Raw genomic sequence first — 16,882 nt, forward strand, 5'->3', positions numbered from 1 at the left:
AGCTGGGTGTCATCAGCGTATGAGATGACCCGGGCTCCAAATGCCTCAGCGACCTTCGCCAAAGGGGCCACATAAATGTTAAATATGGTGGGGCTCAGGATGGATCCTTGAGGCACCCCCACCTCTAGCGAAGGCATTTCCGCGGAGAACGGAGGAGCCCAGATCACCTGCCGACGGTCGGTTAAGAAGGATTGAAACCAGTCCAACACCGTCCCCCGCAGACCTACCTCCCTGAGTCTTAGGAGGAGGCCGGCGTGTGGGACGGTGTCGAATGCCGCCGACAGGTCCAGCAAGACCAACATAGCCTTTCCCCCAAGATCAAGCGTTTCCCTGATGGCGTCGGTCACCTCCACAAGAGCTGTCTCCGTACTGTAATTAGCACGGAAACCAGATTGGGAGTCATGCAGCAGTTTGTTATTCTCTATAAAGGTGGTAAGAGTATGCTGAACATGTTTCTCCGCCACCTTCGCCAGAGCAGGGAGGAGGGAGATTGGTCTATAGTTGGCCCACTGTAAAGGTTCGAGCAGAGGTTTCTTAATGAGCGGGAGAATAAGAGCATGCTTCCATTCTTTAGGGACCACTCCAGAACTCAGAGACATGTTGAGCAAGGGGTTCAGCAAGTTGTTAATAGCTGGTGCCACCGAGCTCAGGCATTTAGCCGGACACGCATCCAAGGGGGATCCAGATTTCAGCCGGGAAAGCAGTTCCAGAGAGGACTCGCAGGATAGCGGGGGGAACGTCGAAAGAGTGGGCGCCAGCTCGGCTGCAGCGGATGGAAGGACCTTCAGATCACTTTCCACAGCTGCAGCCACTTCCAGGGACCCCACCCGATCGAAAGAGTCCTGAATCCTACGGATCTTGTCCACAAAGAAGTCAGCAAGCTGCTTGATCCACTCCTCAGTATGGGAGTGAACCCTAGCGGCCGCCACCGGCTCTACGAATTCCTTCACAATTCGGAATAGTTCCCGGCTCGTGTTATCAGCCTGGTCTATTCTATGCTCGAAGTAGATCTTTTTAGCTTCGGCAATCTGTCTGTGATAGGATTTTATCGCACCCCTGTACTTCAGTTTCTCCTCAGGCGCATATCTGCGCCGCCAGAGCCTTTCAGATCTTTTGCAGTCCTGGCGCGCTTTTCGCAGAGTAGCAGTGAACCAAGGAGCGGAATCCTGGCAGGGGGCTGTCCTGACCGGTTTCCGAGGGGCAAGCTCCTCGAATCTTGTCCGAAGCCAGTCCTGGACTAGCGGCAGGTCGACTTCTAAGTTCCCAGTCGTAATGCAAGGATGTGCATGGAGTGCGTCAGCGAGCATATCAGCTGACACCAGGTGAAAGGCTCTAGCTTGACGAGACCCGTCCTTATGAGCTCTTTGACTCGTCTGGTGCTCAGCTAACAACACGAAATTAATTAAATAATGGTCGGACCATAGAACCGGCAAAGGGGAGGACACCTTAATTGGCACAGTGGAAAAGATTAAATCCAACGTATGCCCTTTCACGTGCGTTGGACTATCGATGAAAGAGGTCAGTCCGAGCATCTCGGTAATGTCCCGTAATTTAGATGCATCGGCGTCAGTTGTCGAGTCCATGTGCAGATTTAAGTCGCCCAGCAGTACACAGTGTGCCGAGCGCACACAGGGTACTGACAGTGCCACCTGTAAATCCTCGAAAAACGAGCCTAGAGGCCCTGGAGGTCTATAGATCAAAATTCCTGTGCAGGTATGTGAAGCCGACAGCTGGAGACTAAAGCCCAGAGCTTCACAACCAGCGATATTATCTACAGGATAAGAGGTGCAGACAAGGGACTTGTCAACAACTAAGGCCACCCCACCACCTCTGCCTCCAGTTCTATCCCTCCTTAAGATGGTGAAGTTGGGGGGAAGGGCACTAGCGATGTCAGGTTCCGAGCCAGCCCCCAACCAAGTCTCTGTCAAAAAAAGACAGGAGATTTTCGAGAGCGTAAGGAGGTCCCAAATTTCCATGGAATGACGCGCCAAGGATCTGGTATTTAACAAGGCACACTGACATTCCAAGGGGAGGGAGAGGGGAGCGCGAGATGGAGATGATATGGGACACCAAGAACATCCAGGGCACCCTTTAGCCAGGTGTCGACCACCAGGGAAAAGACAAATACAACCGCTCTTGGGGGGACGGAGCGCACATAAAGCGGCCGCACTATACCTAATCATCCTACACACCTACCCAAGATGCCAGAGTCCCGCCTCGGCCGCCTCCGAGACGCTGACGAGCGCAGACGGGCAGGACTCTGGCACGACTCAGGCGCAGGGATGGCGCAACCGCTGCGCGTCACCGCTGCGCTAGTCTGGCGAGCTTTAAATAGCGTCGTCTCGGCGTCCCCGGTGACCTGGACGCTCAAAGATGGCGCTCGCACTACTCCCCACTCCAAGATGGCGCTCAGCCCAAACCCTCCCGGTAACCCGGATCCGCCCAACAGCGGTGGAGTTCACCAAAGTTAGAGTGCAAGTAAGGGCCAGAAATGGTTTAGAGGCAGGGAAGCAGGCTAAAAAGTAAAAGAAACAAAATCCAAAAAACGAAGGTTTTTTTAAAAATACAGAGCAAACAAGCGCGCGACCAGCGCGGTCCTAAGCGAGGTGCCAAGAGAGATCTTGGCCACAGGAACCCAAAGCAGGCTCACCTTGCAGCTGGCTCGCCCTAAATAGCGTCGTCTCGGCGTCCCAGGTGACCTGGACGCTCAAAGATGGCGCTCGCACTACTCCCCACTCCAAGATGGCGCTCAGCCCAAACCCTCCCGGTAACCCGGATCCGCCCAACAGCGGTGGAGTTCACCAAAGTTAGAGTGCAAGTAAGGGCCAGAAATGGTTTAGAGGCAGGGAAGCAGGCTAAAAAGTAAAAGAAACAAAATCCAAAAAACGAAGGTTTTTTTAAAAATACAGAGCAAACAAGCGCGCGACCAGCGCGGTCCTAAGCGAGGTGCCAAGAGAGATCTTGGCCACAGGAACCCAAAGCAGGCTCACCTTGCAGCTGGCTCGCCCTAAATAGCGTCGTCTCGGCGTCCCAGGTGACCTGGACGCTCAAAGATGGCGCTCGCACTACTCCCCACTCCAAGATGGCGCTCAGCTCAAACCCTCCCGGTAACCCGGATCCGCCCAACAGCGGTGGAGTTCACCAAAGTTAGAGTTGTTTGGGTACATACATCCCAGGCCTTCCTGCTGTGCTTCCCTACCCCAAAAGAAAAGGGCAGGAATCTATAAGATACGGCGCATTCCTTTCCTTTTCCCCTGCGCCAGCACACAATGGGCTGCCGTGTGCCAACGCAGGCACCTTTGCACCATGCTGCAAGGGTGCCTGCGTTGCGGGGATAATTATTTTTGTACAGGAAGGGAAACCTTTCTACACCCAAACAATCACAAGAGGCTTCCTCCTCTTTCTATGTGTGCTGCAGAATGCAGCAGGCATAGAAAAAGGAAAAACAAAGAGAAATAAAGATATTTCTCCTCGCTGTGCCCCCCTTACCAAGGCTAAGCTTTTGGCGCTGCCTCAGATTTACGATTTCTCGTAAATCTGGGGCAGAGTCAAAAGGCCATGGATGTTGCTTGGAACACCTCTGGCAACACCCATTGCACGAAAGGGACTGATATTTATCAGGCAGCATTAAGCCAAAAAAAGTGGATTAGTGCTGCCTGATAAATATCACACAGGCTTCAGCGGCACGGAAGGTAAAAAAAAGTGAAGTTCCTTGGGGGCGCAAGGAGTCTCATAAATGAGGCCCTTCGAGTTCTAATCTTCCTTTATCACAATTCGAAACTTCCCACCCTCCCTTCCTGGGAATTAGGGAGCACATGACTTGTTTGAAGTTTGGTATTTCAGGAAATATAGGGGTGGGAGGGGTGCACTCTTTTATCGCGATCTTCAAGGGAGTCTGCCCCAGGGCTCATAAGAGTCTGGAGGGGGCCCTCCACGTACCTTGCATGGGGGCCCCCTCAGGTTTCGTACGCCACTGGTCTGCCCTAGCGATCGGGTTGAGTATCCAGATCTTTGAGTTTTTAGGTCTCGCCTACGCAGCGCGCATGCGCTGCATAGGAAAGAGACCTCTTGAAATCGATTCGGCTTTGCACGCGTTGCATTGCTTTCAATGCAACGCGTGCACTTTTGCCGATTCCCTTGCGGGAGCGAGCTGCGCCATATGTCAGCAATCATTGCGCTTGCTGCCGCAAGGGAAACGATGCCTGCTCTCGGCCGCACTCCACCCCCACCACCTTGCAGGCAAAAACGTGCACATGTTGCATTGCTTTCAATGCAACACGTGCACTTTTGGCGATTCCCTTGCGGGAACGAGCGGCGCCATATGTTAGCAATTATTGTGCTCGCTCCCGCAAGGGAAACGCTGCCTGCTCTCGGCCGCACTCCCCCCCAACCCCCACCCCCCACTTGTTTTTACAGTGCTGGTTATCACCGTGGCGCCCTTACATGAGCGCTGTGAGAAGTTGGCCTGATGTATGATGTCACTAGTTATAGTGTACACCTTATATCAGTCCAAATACCCTTATGGTGATTGGTTGTAAAGTCAACCTTATAGACCAGCTATCCTAGTGGTAGCATGGACAAGAGCAGTCTTAGGCTAAACTCTGAATGGCATGTGAAGCCAGCTGTGATACCATATATAATCCCTTGAATACCAAATGAAAGGACACCACAACAGATATATATATAAAATAAAGTGTATTTATTCTAAGCAAACCCTCAGCACTCTTTATGAGATTAGAGGTAAGTACAACACAGTCTTGTTTATGCATACGTTAAGTCACACAGGTAAGTAATACAGTTAGGCCCTAGGGGCCACGCAAACCATATACTAAGTAAGTGGTATAAGAACCACTGTCACGGAAATAGAATAGGCCTAGGCCTAGGGAATCGCTGGGGCTACACTACACTAGCGTTAGTTAGGAAGTGGGAGGCCCACGGGATTCGTGTGCAGAGTGGAAACACTCACGCGTAATGCGTAAAAGTCAATAGCAATAGTACAGTTTAGAAAACGGTAGATTTAGGACACTTCCGGAGTAGCTAGGAAGTTGAGACTTGAAAACTAGACACTAGGATAGTCACTATCCTGATGAGCACCGGAGTACCCAAGTTACCTAGCCCACAGGCTGCGGGTGCATAGGGGTGAAGATGCGTCGTTTTCGTCGTCGACTCCTATGGATGCCTGAAGAAAGGTGCTGACAGGCAGTCAGTGAAGAGTGTCCGGTGGATCCCAAGGCTGGGATCAAGAAGAGAAGAAACCTGCAAGCAGAAGGGACAGAGTCAAGGTCACTAGCCAGTGACCACGTGGAACCAGGAAGGAACCAGGCGATGTCGTGAAGATTGCAGGTGAAGGTGAAGCTTGTCGCTGCAGCCAGGAGGACCAGGAAGCGTCGAGGATGACCAGGACCAGGAGGCGAGCTGTCCCACGAAGGCTCTTGCTGTCGGCGGCGTCGAAGTTGGACTAGGACTCACCAAGCCTTGGCAAGCGGAACCAACGAAGAACAAAGGACTTGCTTCTGGTGCAGACCAGGAAGGTCTGGGGTGCTTCTTCTTTGCAGAGAAGCGGGAGCCAGTCTGGAGGAGCCAAACCAGCGCAGAAGATTTCAGGGTGCGTCGTCACAAAGGCCACTAGCCAGCGGGCAAGCAACCGGACAGACGCGGCAAGCAGGAAAATGCTGAAGGGCCCCACGCAGGACTCGTGGAGTGTGGGGGGCTGATCTTCGGTGCAGATGGTGCTTGGGGTTGGGGCTTCTCAATCCCCAGTGCACAACTTCGAGGGTACCTCAGAAGCTGCGCTGTAAGTTACTAGCCACTTTTCCCAGGTAGCCGGTCCCACGTCGCTCGTCGCCTCCACGGATCTCAGCTCTGCTGCAGATGTGGATGAGGGTCGGAGAAGTCTGGAAGTCAAGGCTCTGGTCGGGCTCTGCAGTCGGTTCCTCGTAGAACGTGGGCAAAGCAAAGGGTAGTCTCTTGATGGTGCCTGTTTGCACAGGGTAGCCACTCCTTGGCTACAAGGGAGATTCTTCAGTCTTCTTCTTTCGTCGAATTTCGAAGGTCCAGAGTTTCTGTTCAGTTTTGCAGGTTCAGGATAATCCAAAGTCTTGAGGCCCAACTCCCACTCTTATACTAATCTGGGGGGCTGGGATACCTGCTAGGTCACGCCTTATGGGTGGGACCTGGGAGGGGGTGGTTACACCCACTTCCCTTTGTCCAGTTTCGCGCCAGAGCTGGGGCTGGAGTGCCCCAGCGCCGGTTTGAACTGGACTATGCAAGGAACACCTTGTGTGCCCCAGGCATGTCTCATTCCTTTCAGCCCACCCTGCCCCAATACACTAAAGGCTGTCTGGGGAGGTGCTAGCACCTCTCCAAGCAGGAAACCTATTGTCCAGGCCTCCCTGGCTGGGATCACTCCCAGCTGCAGGAGGTCAGACTTGTGTCGTGGCAGCAGCATCCATTTTGTGATGCTGAGGCTTTGGTTAGAGATAAACAGCAAAGTAGGATTTTAACATGTCTCTCCCTCTAGAAGGGAGGAATAATATCCTCATCACCAGAAATGGTATGGGGGTATTATTCCAAAGTGTTAGACACCTTACACGACATGTTTTGATAAAGCCAAACCATAGTTACCATAACCGTTTAAGATTATAAGGCACTTTAAGAGTATATGGTAGGCTATATCATAGAACAGCTATAAGGACATGGTTCCGAAAGCTGCAGACAGGCTCAGCTCATGCTAGAGCACCATCTCACATGTTACCAAGCACTCTGCCTCCAGGATTGTTAAGGCCTGCCATAGGAGTGACTGATAGGTACACATGTGTCTACATATAAGGGTAGATATAGGCATACTATATCTAAGCAAGGGGTGATTACACGACCTTGCCCCAGCTGAGTGACCAGCCAGTTGTGTCTGATTGGAAGGCCAGACCAGGGGTGGCATAATACATGCTGCAGCCCCTGGGAGGCCTAGGGTACACCTATGCCCTGGGTACCTAGGGTACACTGTACAGGGTCCAATAAGGTGATCCTTACCAATTGGTTATGTACCTAGGGTACATGGAGTCCATTTTAAAGAGAGAGCAGACAGCCTGAGACCCTGAATGGCAGGATCTCAGGCCAACTAAGTCGAAAAACCAGCTAGACACTAGGCAAAAAGTTGGGGGTAACCATAGTCAGATATCCACCTTCCTACACAACCCCCCCCCCAAACGAAAGGAGATAAGGCTGGCCTTGACAAGGTAAGCCTCTATTGCCTAAGTGGCCATATAAGGAAGAACCAGCACTGGCATGGTTACCCCCTGTCTCATGGTCCACTAAGCAATCCCTCACCCTAAAGGTATCATAGGGTCTCCACCATAGGGAATCACTACCTTTGGTGTGTCTTTGCAAAGTAAAAGGCTGGTGTTGAGATGGAGTACTGAAGTGAGTGTCCTCAAAGTGAGGCCTCAGCTTCCTCCAATCATTCTCCACCATGGATGCCTTTCTTTCTTTAACTGAGTTGCACTGTGCTCTCAGGGTCAGCCTCTGGCTACCTAAAGCTGGAGGCTGGGTCCCTTTTGTGGGCTTACTGGAGGGACAGGTCAGGTTTGGGGCCCTAAGGTCCCATGTTTGCCTGTGCCCAACAGAATCCCTCTGGGGGAGGTCCCTAACTACCTGTGAAGGGGATCCCTCAGGAATGTTTTTACCCATCACCTGGCTAGGGCTACTAGCCAGGCAATCCTCATTCTTTTCATGGGGGGGTTCTTGTGGACAGGGGCCCTCTTGGGGTCCACTGGCCTCCCTGACCTCTGCAGCCCTGGGCTGACTGAGGCAGGGTAGAGAGAGGCAGGCTACCTGCACCAGACTGGGTCCCACCTTGGAAGGGGCCACTGACATCAGAGGCTCTGCCAGGCCAGGCCTGGCTACCTCTGGGGCAGTTGCTTCACAAGGGGTGAGGTCAGATCCCTGAGGAGGCTGACCTTTTCCTAATGTCTGGGGAGAGGGAGACTTTTCTTCCTCCCCACTACTCTCTGTTTGTGTGGAGTGATCCATAGTTTCAGGCTTCACTACACCTATATCAGTCTGAGTATGGGCTGAGACCATTACAGCCTTGCCAACCTTTTCAGGAAGGCACTCAGTTTGTGTTTGAGTTGTGACAGTCACAGCTCTGCCAATCTCTACAGGGAAGTCTGTCTTTGCCTGGGCTGTGGCTACCACTGCCCTTCCAACCTTTTCAGGGAGGAAATCTACTTGGACAGGGGTTGTGACTGGCACAACCCCACTACCCTTTTGTGAAAGGCCTACCATTTTAGAATGGGTGTCTTGTTCAACTCCAGCCCAAGCTGAGAGTTCTAAGTCATTCCCCAGTAAGCAGTCCACAGGCAAGGTTGGAGACACTGCCACCCTTTTAGGGCCAGTGACCCCTCCCCAGCTGAGACATACCTCTGCCATGGGGTGACTGTTCTGTTTGCCATCAATGTTAGTTACCTGGTATGAGAAACCAGGCAAAAGCTGCTCAGAGGGAACTAGCCTATGGGCCACCATAGTGATGCTAGCTCCAGTGTCTCTGTAGGCCTCAGCTTTTCTACCATTGATGTAGGGTTCCTGTCTGTACCTACCCAAAGTGTTGGGACAGGCAGTGAAGTTGGCAAACCCCATGCCACCATCACAGACAAGAGTAGCTGCTGTAGGGGAATTGGCTAAGCCAGGATCCCCCTGTGTTCCCCAAGAAAACCCAACCAAATTTTTGGGGGCACTCCCACCACCTGGGGGATTACTGCTGACAGTAATAGGTGGTGTGACAGGAGTAGTTGGAGGAACAGTTTTGTTTTTAGCCTGTGGGCAACTGCTGTCAGTTTTCCAATGCCCAGGTGTTTTACACACATGGCAGTAAGGCTTTTTAACTGTGGTAGAGGAGGGAGCTTGGGACCCACCACCCTGTGTGGAGTTTTGGGACCCTGAGGAAGATTTCTCTTTTGTTTTATCCCCACCCTTCTCTTGAGGCTTGGTGGTATCTTTCTTTTGGTCACCACCCTGATTTTTAGGCCTAATTCTGGTCCTGACCCATTTATCTGCCCTCTTTCCCAATTCTTGGGGAGAGGTCAAATCTGAGTCTACCAGGTGTTGATGGAGAAGCTGGTTCTGACAATTACTAAGGATCTGCTCCCTCATAATCAAGTTGTACAATCCTGTATAGTCCTGCACCTTGCTGCCAGTTAACCAACCTTCCAAAGCCTTAGTGGCACAATCCACAAAATCAGACCAGTCCTGTGTCTGTGTCTTCTGGGTGTCTCTGAACAACAACCTATATTGCTCAGTGGTTAAGCCAAACCCATCTATCAGAGCACTCTTCAGGACTTTGTAATTGTTTGCATCCTCATCACTGACTGTGAGGAGCTTGTCTCTACCTTTGTCAGAAAAGGAGAGCCACAAGATAGCTGCCCACTGACTCTGGGGAACCTGCTGTACTTTGCAGGCCCTCTCCAAAGCAGTCATCCACTTGTGGATGTCATCCCCATTCTGATATGGGGGGACTATCTTGCTTAGGATTCTATGGTCATAAGACCTATCCCTATCTCTAGGAATGTTGCTGCCACCAGTGGGTTCTAACCCACTTAACGTTTGCTCTCTAGCCAGAGCAAGCTTCTCTTTGGCAAGGGCAAGTTCTTCCCTCTGAATCCTCAGATTAGCCTCCCTCATTCTGGCTGCATGCTCCTTTCTCTCAGGTGAAGTCATTCCCCTGTGAGAGGAAGCATTAGAGATGCTAGAGACATGGGAGTGGATGGATTTCCTTGAAGGGGATCTGTCCCTCCTGCTTCTCTGTGAATGCCTACTTGGGGGTCTGTATGGGGGGACCCCATGCAAACTCCCATGTAAACTTAAGTTAGCCTGGCTAAGTCTCCTTACTTGGCTCTGGCTGTCTACCTCCCCATCTGAAGCCCCATCTGACTCCTCTGTGGTGGGTAGACCCTCTGTGCCTAGGGCACCTGCCTGAGATGCCCTATGAGCATCATACTCCTCTAGGAGTTGTCTTAACTGAAGGAGGGTAGGGTTTGCACCCTGTTTTATTCCTCTGGAGGTACACAAGTGTCTCATCTCCTGGAATGTTAAGGTATCATATCTAGAGGGGATCTTTTGCAGACCTGATCCTCCTGAGAGAGCATCTACTTGATCTACTCTCAGAGACATGATCTAGTGAGGGTGTGGTGTGTGCACCTACCTACACTAGTTGTATCTACTAAACCTCTCTAGTAGTTGTAGTCAGGGTGTGTTACTCCCTTCAACCTACAACTACAAAGTCCAGTAGGACTTAAGTATAATAATCTATGTTATATGTACCTAGACAATATCTGTGTGATCTTTCAATTTAGTATCTCAAGATTACAATGGTATTACAACAGCAAGCTCAGATCCCAACCGCTGCTCACCAATGTGAGAAGTTGGCCTGATGTATGATGTCACTAGTTATAGTGTACACCTTATATCAGTCCAAATACCCTTATGGTGATTGGTTGTAAAGTCAACCTTATAGACCAGCTATCCTAGTGGTAGCATGGACAAGAGCAGTCTTAGGCTAAACTCTGAATGGCATGTGAAGCCAGCTGTGATACCATATATAATCCCTTGAATACCAAATGAAAGGACACCACAACAGATATATATATAAAATAAAGTGTATTTATTCTAAGCAAACCCTCAGCACTCTTTATGAGATTAGAGGTAAGTACAACACAGTCTTGTTTATGCATACGTTAAGTCACACAGGTAAGTAATACAGTTAGGCCCTAGGGGCCACAAAAAACCATATACTAAGTAAGTGGTATAAGAACCACTGTCACGGAAATAGAATAGGCCTAGGCCTAGGGAATCGCTGGGGCTACACTACACTAGCGTTAGTTAGGAAGTGGGAGGCCCACGGGATTCGTGTGCAGAGTGGAAACACTCACGCGTAATGCGTAAAAGTCAATAGCAATAGTACAGTTTAGAAAACGGTAGATTTAGGACACTTCCGGAGTAGCTAGGAAGTTGAGACTTGAAAACTAGACACTAGGATAGTCACTATCCTGATGAGCACCGGAGTACCCAAGTTACCTAGCCCACAGGCTGCGGGTGCATAGGGGTGAAGATGCGTCGTTTTCGTCGTCGACTCCTATGGATGCCTGAAGAAAGGTGCTGACAGGCAGTCAGTGAAGAGTGTCCGGTGGATCCCAAGGCTGGGATCAAGAAGAGAAGAAACCTGCAAGCAGAAGGGACAGAGTCAAGGTCACTAGCCAGTGACCACGTGGAACCAGGAAGGAACCAGGCGATGTCGTGAAGATTGCAGGTGAAGGTGAAGCTTGTCGCTGCAGCCAGGAGGACCAGGAAGCGTCGAGGACGACCAGGACCAGGAGGCGAGCTGTCCCACGAAGGCTCTTGCTGTCGGCGGCGTCGAAGTTGGACTAGGACTCACCAAGCCTTGGCAAGCGGAACCCACGAAGAACAAAGGACTTGCTTCTGGTGCAGACCAGGAAGGTCTGGGGTGCTTCTTCTTTGCAGAGAAGCGGGAGCCAGTCTGGAGGAGCCAAACCAGCGCAGAAGATTTCAGGGTGCGTCGTCACAAAGGCCACTAGCCAGCGGGCAAGCAACCGGACAGACGCGGCAAGCAGGAAAATGCTGAAGGGCCCCACGCAGGACTCGTGGAGAGTGGGGGGCTGATCTTCGGTGCAGATGGTGCTTGGGGTTGGGGCTTCTCAATCCCCAGTGCACAACTTCGAGGGTACCTCAGAAGCTGCGCTGTAAGTTACTAGCCACTTTTCCCAGGTAGCCGGTCCCACGTCGCTCGTCGCCTCCACGGATCTCAGCTCTGCTGCAGATGTGGATGAGGGTCGGAGAAGTCTGGAAGTCAAGGCTCTGGTCGGGCTCTGCAGTCGGTTCCTCGTAGAACGTGGGCAAAGCAAAGGGTAGTCTCTTGATGGTGCCTGTTTGCACAGGGTAGCCACTCCTTGGCTACAAGGGAGATTCTTCAGTCTTCTTCTTTCGTCGAATGTCGAAGGTCCAGAGTTTCTGTTCAGTTTTGCAGGTTCAGGATAATCCAAAGTCTTGAGGCCCAACTCCCACTCTTATACTAATCTGGGGGGCTGGGATACCTGCTAGGTCCCGCCTTATGGGTGGGACCTGGGAGGGGGTGGTTACACCCACTTCTCTTTGTCCAGTTTCGCGCCAGAGCTGGGGCTGGAGTGCCCCAGCGCCGGTTTGAACTGGACTATGCAAGGAACACCTTGTGTGCCCCAGGCATGTCTCATTCCTTTCAGCCCACCCTGCCCCAATACACTAAAGGCTGTCTGGGGAGGTGCTAGCACCTCCCCAAGCAGGAAACCTATTGTCCAGGCCTCCCTGGCTGGGATCACTCCCAGCTGCAGGAGGTCAGACTTGTGTCGTGGCAGCAGCATCCATTTTGTGATGCTGAGGCTTTGGTTAGAGATAAACAGCAAAGTAGGATTTTAACATGTCTCTCCCTCTAGAAGGGAGGAATAATATCCTCATCACCAGAAATGGTATGGGGGTATTATTCCAAAGTGTTAGACACCTTACACGACATGTTTTGATAAAGCCAAACCATAGTTACCATAACCGTTTAAGATTATAAGGCACTTTAAGAGTATATGGTAGGCTATATCATAGAACAGCTATAAGGACATGGTTCCGAAAGCTGCAGACAGGCTCAGCTCATGCTAGAGCACCATCTCACATGTTACCAAGCACTCTGCCTCCAGGATTGTTAAGGCCTGCCATAGGAGTGACTGATAGGTACACATGTGTCTATATATAAGGGTAGATATAGGCATACTATATCTAAGCAAGGGGTGATTACACGACCTTGCCCCAGCTGAGTGACCAGCCAGTTGTGTCTGATTGGAAGGCCAGACCAGGGGTGGCATAATACATGCTGCAGCCCCTGGGAGGCCTAGGGTACACCTATGCCCTGGGTACCTAGGGTACACTGTACAGGGTCCAATAAGGTGATCCTTACCAATTGGTTATGTACCTAGGGTACATGGAGTCCATTTTAAAGAGAGAGCAGACAGCCTGAGACCCTGAATGGCAGGATCTCAGGCCAACTAAGTCGAAAAACCAGCTAGACACTAGGCAAAAAGTTGGGGGTAACCATAGTCAGATATCCACCTTCCTACAAGCGCCGCGCTGGTTCTGCTTTTTCTTCAATGCACTCTCAGTTGGCAGAGAGACCTGGCACAAAATGGGGGCTTCCTAGTTGATATAGAGGCAGCAAGGCATGTTTTCATCTTTGTAATTTTGCATGAAGTGTTTACAGTAATAATACCTTCCACAATAACGCCAGCGTTAGAGACCACGTTCCAGTTAGAGAACACGGGAGGGGATGTAGCCTTACAGCCACTGCTACCGACTTTGGAGCTGATGAGCCGGGTTCGTATCTCGGCTCATCATCCCGTGATTCTGGGCAAACCCCTTAATCTCTCCGCGCCTACCAAAAATGAATGTGCCCTCGGAAATGGTGCTCGTGTAAAGCACTCTGGTACCTTCGGGTCGAATTCGGGCTGTATAAATCGGCAAAAACATTTGCCTTCCTTGATATCATTAAGTCACTCCAGGATGTTATCAAGGTCAAAGAGCTTTTAATCTCCCTTCGGCTAACCTGGGCACCTTATAAAATCGAAGCAGAGTCTGCAGTAAAGGGGGGTTAAGGAGATGATATTTATGTTGCTTTGCTGAAGAGCAACAGTAATGTCGTAATTGATCCGTCAATAAATACTACAGAAAGGACTCGGGGAGGATCGGCAGCACAAAACACTACGAAGTTTACGTGCACACCTTTGCTATTACAATAACTGTCACGCATCTGCCAGTGTTTGCAGCGTGTTTCATTTCTTTGAAGTTTTAATACCGCGTACTCGACACAAAGGTATTGGAGCGCTTTATATGAGCACCAGTTAATTACACAAGAATACTGGTGCTGAGGGAGAAATACATGTCTGACGTCACAGGCACTGGCTGTCATCCAGTCTGAGGGAGGATTTTGGTCATTTTGTGGTTCAGCCTTCACAATCACCACTCAGCTGACGGTGATCTGGCAAAGGGGCCGTCCGTCTGAGGGCAAGTTCAGAAAAGGGCATACCCTCAACCCCACCCCACAAATGGATGTTCCCCTTGCCTCACCCCGTGTTCGGGGGCTCGTCCCCAAAGAGCCACGCCTTGCCCGCCCCCGGCGCGGCTTTTAGCAGTGGGAGGATCGGGGGAGTGGGCAGCAGGCAGCATGGCATTGTTTTCATTCCCTCACTGATCCCTGCTTCCCCTCTCCCTTGTGCTTCCTTCTGGAACTCTCTCCTTAAAGAGACCGCGACCATGCTGCTGATATGTATTTTAAACAGGTAACACTGGATGTCGCACTTTACAGATGTGTACGATAAAGCACCTGAGATTTGAAGACATGATCAAGGCGGCAGGAGATCCAAACTCATTCGACTCGCAAGGAGACAAGTCTGAGAACAGGAAGATGTTGCTCCCCTAACAGAGAAACGGATCAGCACAGACGGATAGCATCATAGCATGTTATGACTTCTGAGCAGCGCAGGCAGCAGTCTGGATGTCGCACGGATAGAGTAGGTGTCTGCCTGCTGGACAGTACACGCGGTAAGTTCCGGGGTACTGTGGTGGTGGGAAGACGGACTCTTCCCCGTTGTAAGATTCTTGTGTTGACCATGAGATGAGCGCGGCAGAGGCTTGGGGGACACTGAGCTGTTGACGTTGTGTTTCTTGAGCAATGCGGCCATGGGGAGAAAACACATAGGTCCGGGTTTTGAAATTGGATAAAGTTTAAAAATAAAAAAGCACTGGCAAAGCCAACAGGTCTCGTCTATGTTAGCGCTCTTGGCTTTGCCAATGTCTTTCAGTCATGTTGTAGAGCAGCAGCATGGTTAAGTTACAAAAAAAACAAGCATTGGCAGAGCCAAAAGGTCTCGCCTATGGGACCTTATAAGTGTTTAAGCATGCAACAGTTAATGTTGTTGCAGTAAGAATATTGTGCTCCATAACTAAATACTTATAAGGTCCCAAAGGTGAGACCTATTGGCTATGCCAATGTTTATTTAAAGAAGGTTGGAAAAGGTAACATCTGCCTGTCATGCAAGGCGGCAACCCAATGTGCAATGAGTGTGGAGAGGAATACTAAAACTCGGAATATGAAGATTCTCCGTAAATAACTGTGCCATCTGCAGCAGTCAATTGTTTTTGTTTTTCTAAAGCATATGTCTCTTTCAAATTAATCCTAGATTTCTAGCATGGCAGTAAATATGTTTCTATTATTAGTGCTTAGAATGAGGAATTTGCATACGTCTTCCATTGTCTCCCTGTCAGGACTGGCTGTGCCGCATTAGATTGACATGCACTTTAAATAGTTCTCCCAGGAGTTTACATAGATGATTGTTTTGAATATAGCAATTAAATGAAAGAAATATCCTTTTGAGAGTAATAGTTTTAACATAAGCAGTTTACAAGTAAGCAAAGCAGTTTTGAAGAGGGCATAGCTTATATCTGGTACCTACCTTCCGGTTTGGGCTTTGAATTCTTTGCTTTGTTGGGTCCATCTGATTCTTTCTCCACTGAGCCCGTCTATAAGAGTTGAGGCTGCCTCCATCTTCTTCCTACACATTTCTGCATCATGAAGTAAATCCTGCACAGAGACACATTTCAATGTCAAAAATGGCAGACCTAAATATCATTGTAATTCTTACAGCATTGAATCACGCACAGTAAGAATGCTGGTTGCGGAAGGCTGTAACCAGTCCTAAAACCCCCACCTCCCCCTTTCTCTTTCCTTTCTCCCCACTACCTTTTTATCCTCACTCATTATCAGATATCCCATCACTTCCATAATCACCTATTAGATAGATATCCATCATTCCCAAGTATAACCACTTCATATGTAAATGTCATCCTTCTCTTAATCCTTGCATGAGAACAAATGATTCTCACTATATGTAAAGTGTCCTGTCTAGTTTATAGTCAAACTTAATGTTAAAGATGTAAAAAAATTATTCATGCAACATCATTTTTGTAAATACTTGATTTTTTAATTTACAGGAATTGTGGTTTCTCCTGAAGAAGGCGTACTTTTCGCCGAAACGCGCGTAGAAGATAACCATATGGCCACTGATTTGTTCCAATTTTAACTGTTGTTTGATGAATATTATTACATTGAATGTCTACATTATGTATAAATGCACTGTTGAATCGCTTTTTTTACTGATCTGGTCTTTGATTCTGTGAGAATCATATTAACAATAAATATTAATGTGAATGTTTTTAAAAAACTGTTTTGGCTATACTATTTGGACACATTTTAAATATCAATTTACTAATCACGCCAATTGCCTAGGAAGTTATTATTGCATTGTGTTATACCCTGTCCTAAGAATTATACTCTATTTCCTCATATTCAGGGGGTCCCTGTTATTTACACAAAAAAAAAAAAAAAAAAAAAAAAACAGTCCTAAGACGCACAATCGAAAAAAGGTGCCACATTTCTCTAATACACTCCGGCACAGATTCTCCCAAAAAATCACTGAACGTAGCGCAGCAGGCAAAACTGCTGCACTGCATTGCGTTACGGGGAGGGAGCAGGTGAGCGACATATCTACAGAGATATGGCTATCTCCTCCCCTCTCCCTAGCGCCGTCACAGCTTTTAGCTGCTGAGCGCCAGGCACACACCTTCGCGCCATAGTGCTAGGGCGCGGGCCTGAGTTTTCTATAGGTTTTGTACAGGAAGGATACCCTTCCAGTACACAATACCATGGCTACACAAGTGTAAAACCTTTTCCTACTTTGTAAGAGTGCTGTACAGTGCAGCACACATGCAAAGTCAGAAAAGCCAGGAGAAATGAAAAAAATTC

The 16,882-nt window shown here is 49.6% G+C and overlaps 1 protein-coding gene across 1 annotated transcript in view; it reads right to left on the reverse strand.

The window, feature by feature from the left end:
* DNAH8 (dynein axonemal heavy chain 8) overlaps positions 1 to 16,882 on the reverse strand; it is a 13,985,216-nt gene that overhangs the window by 2,585,588 nt on the left and 11,382,746 nt on the right. Inside the window, exon 72 of the mRNA XM_085610239.1 lies at positions 15,534 to 15,661. Within this exon, the coding sequence (XP_085466365.1) occupies positions 15,534 to 15,661 (128 nt within the window). The remainder of the gene's footprint in view (positions 1 to 15,533; positions 15,662 to 16,882) is intronic.

The sequence above is a fragment of the Triturus cristatus genome, chromosome 6 (assembly GCF_964204655.1).
Source record: "Triturus cristatus chromosome 6, aTriCri1.1, whole genome shotgun sequence".
NCBI classification, from domain to species: Eukaryota; Metazoa; Chordata; class Amphibia; order Caudata; family Salamandridae; genus Triturus; species Triturus cristatus.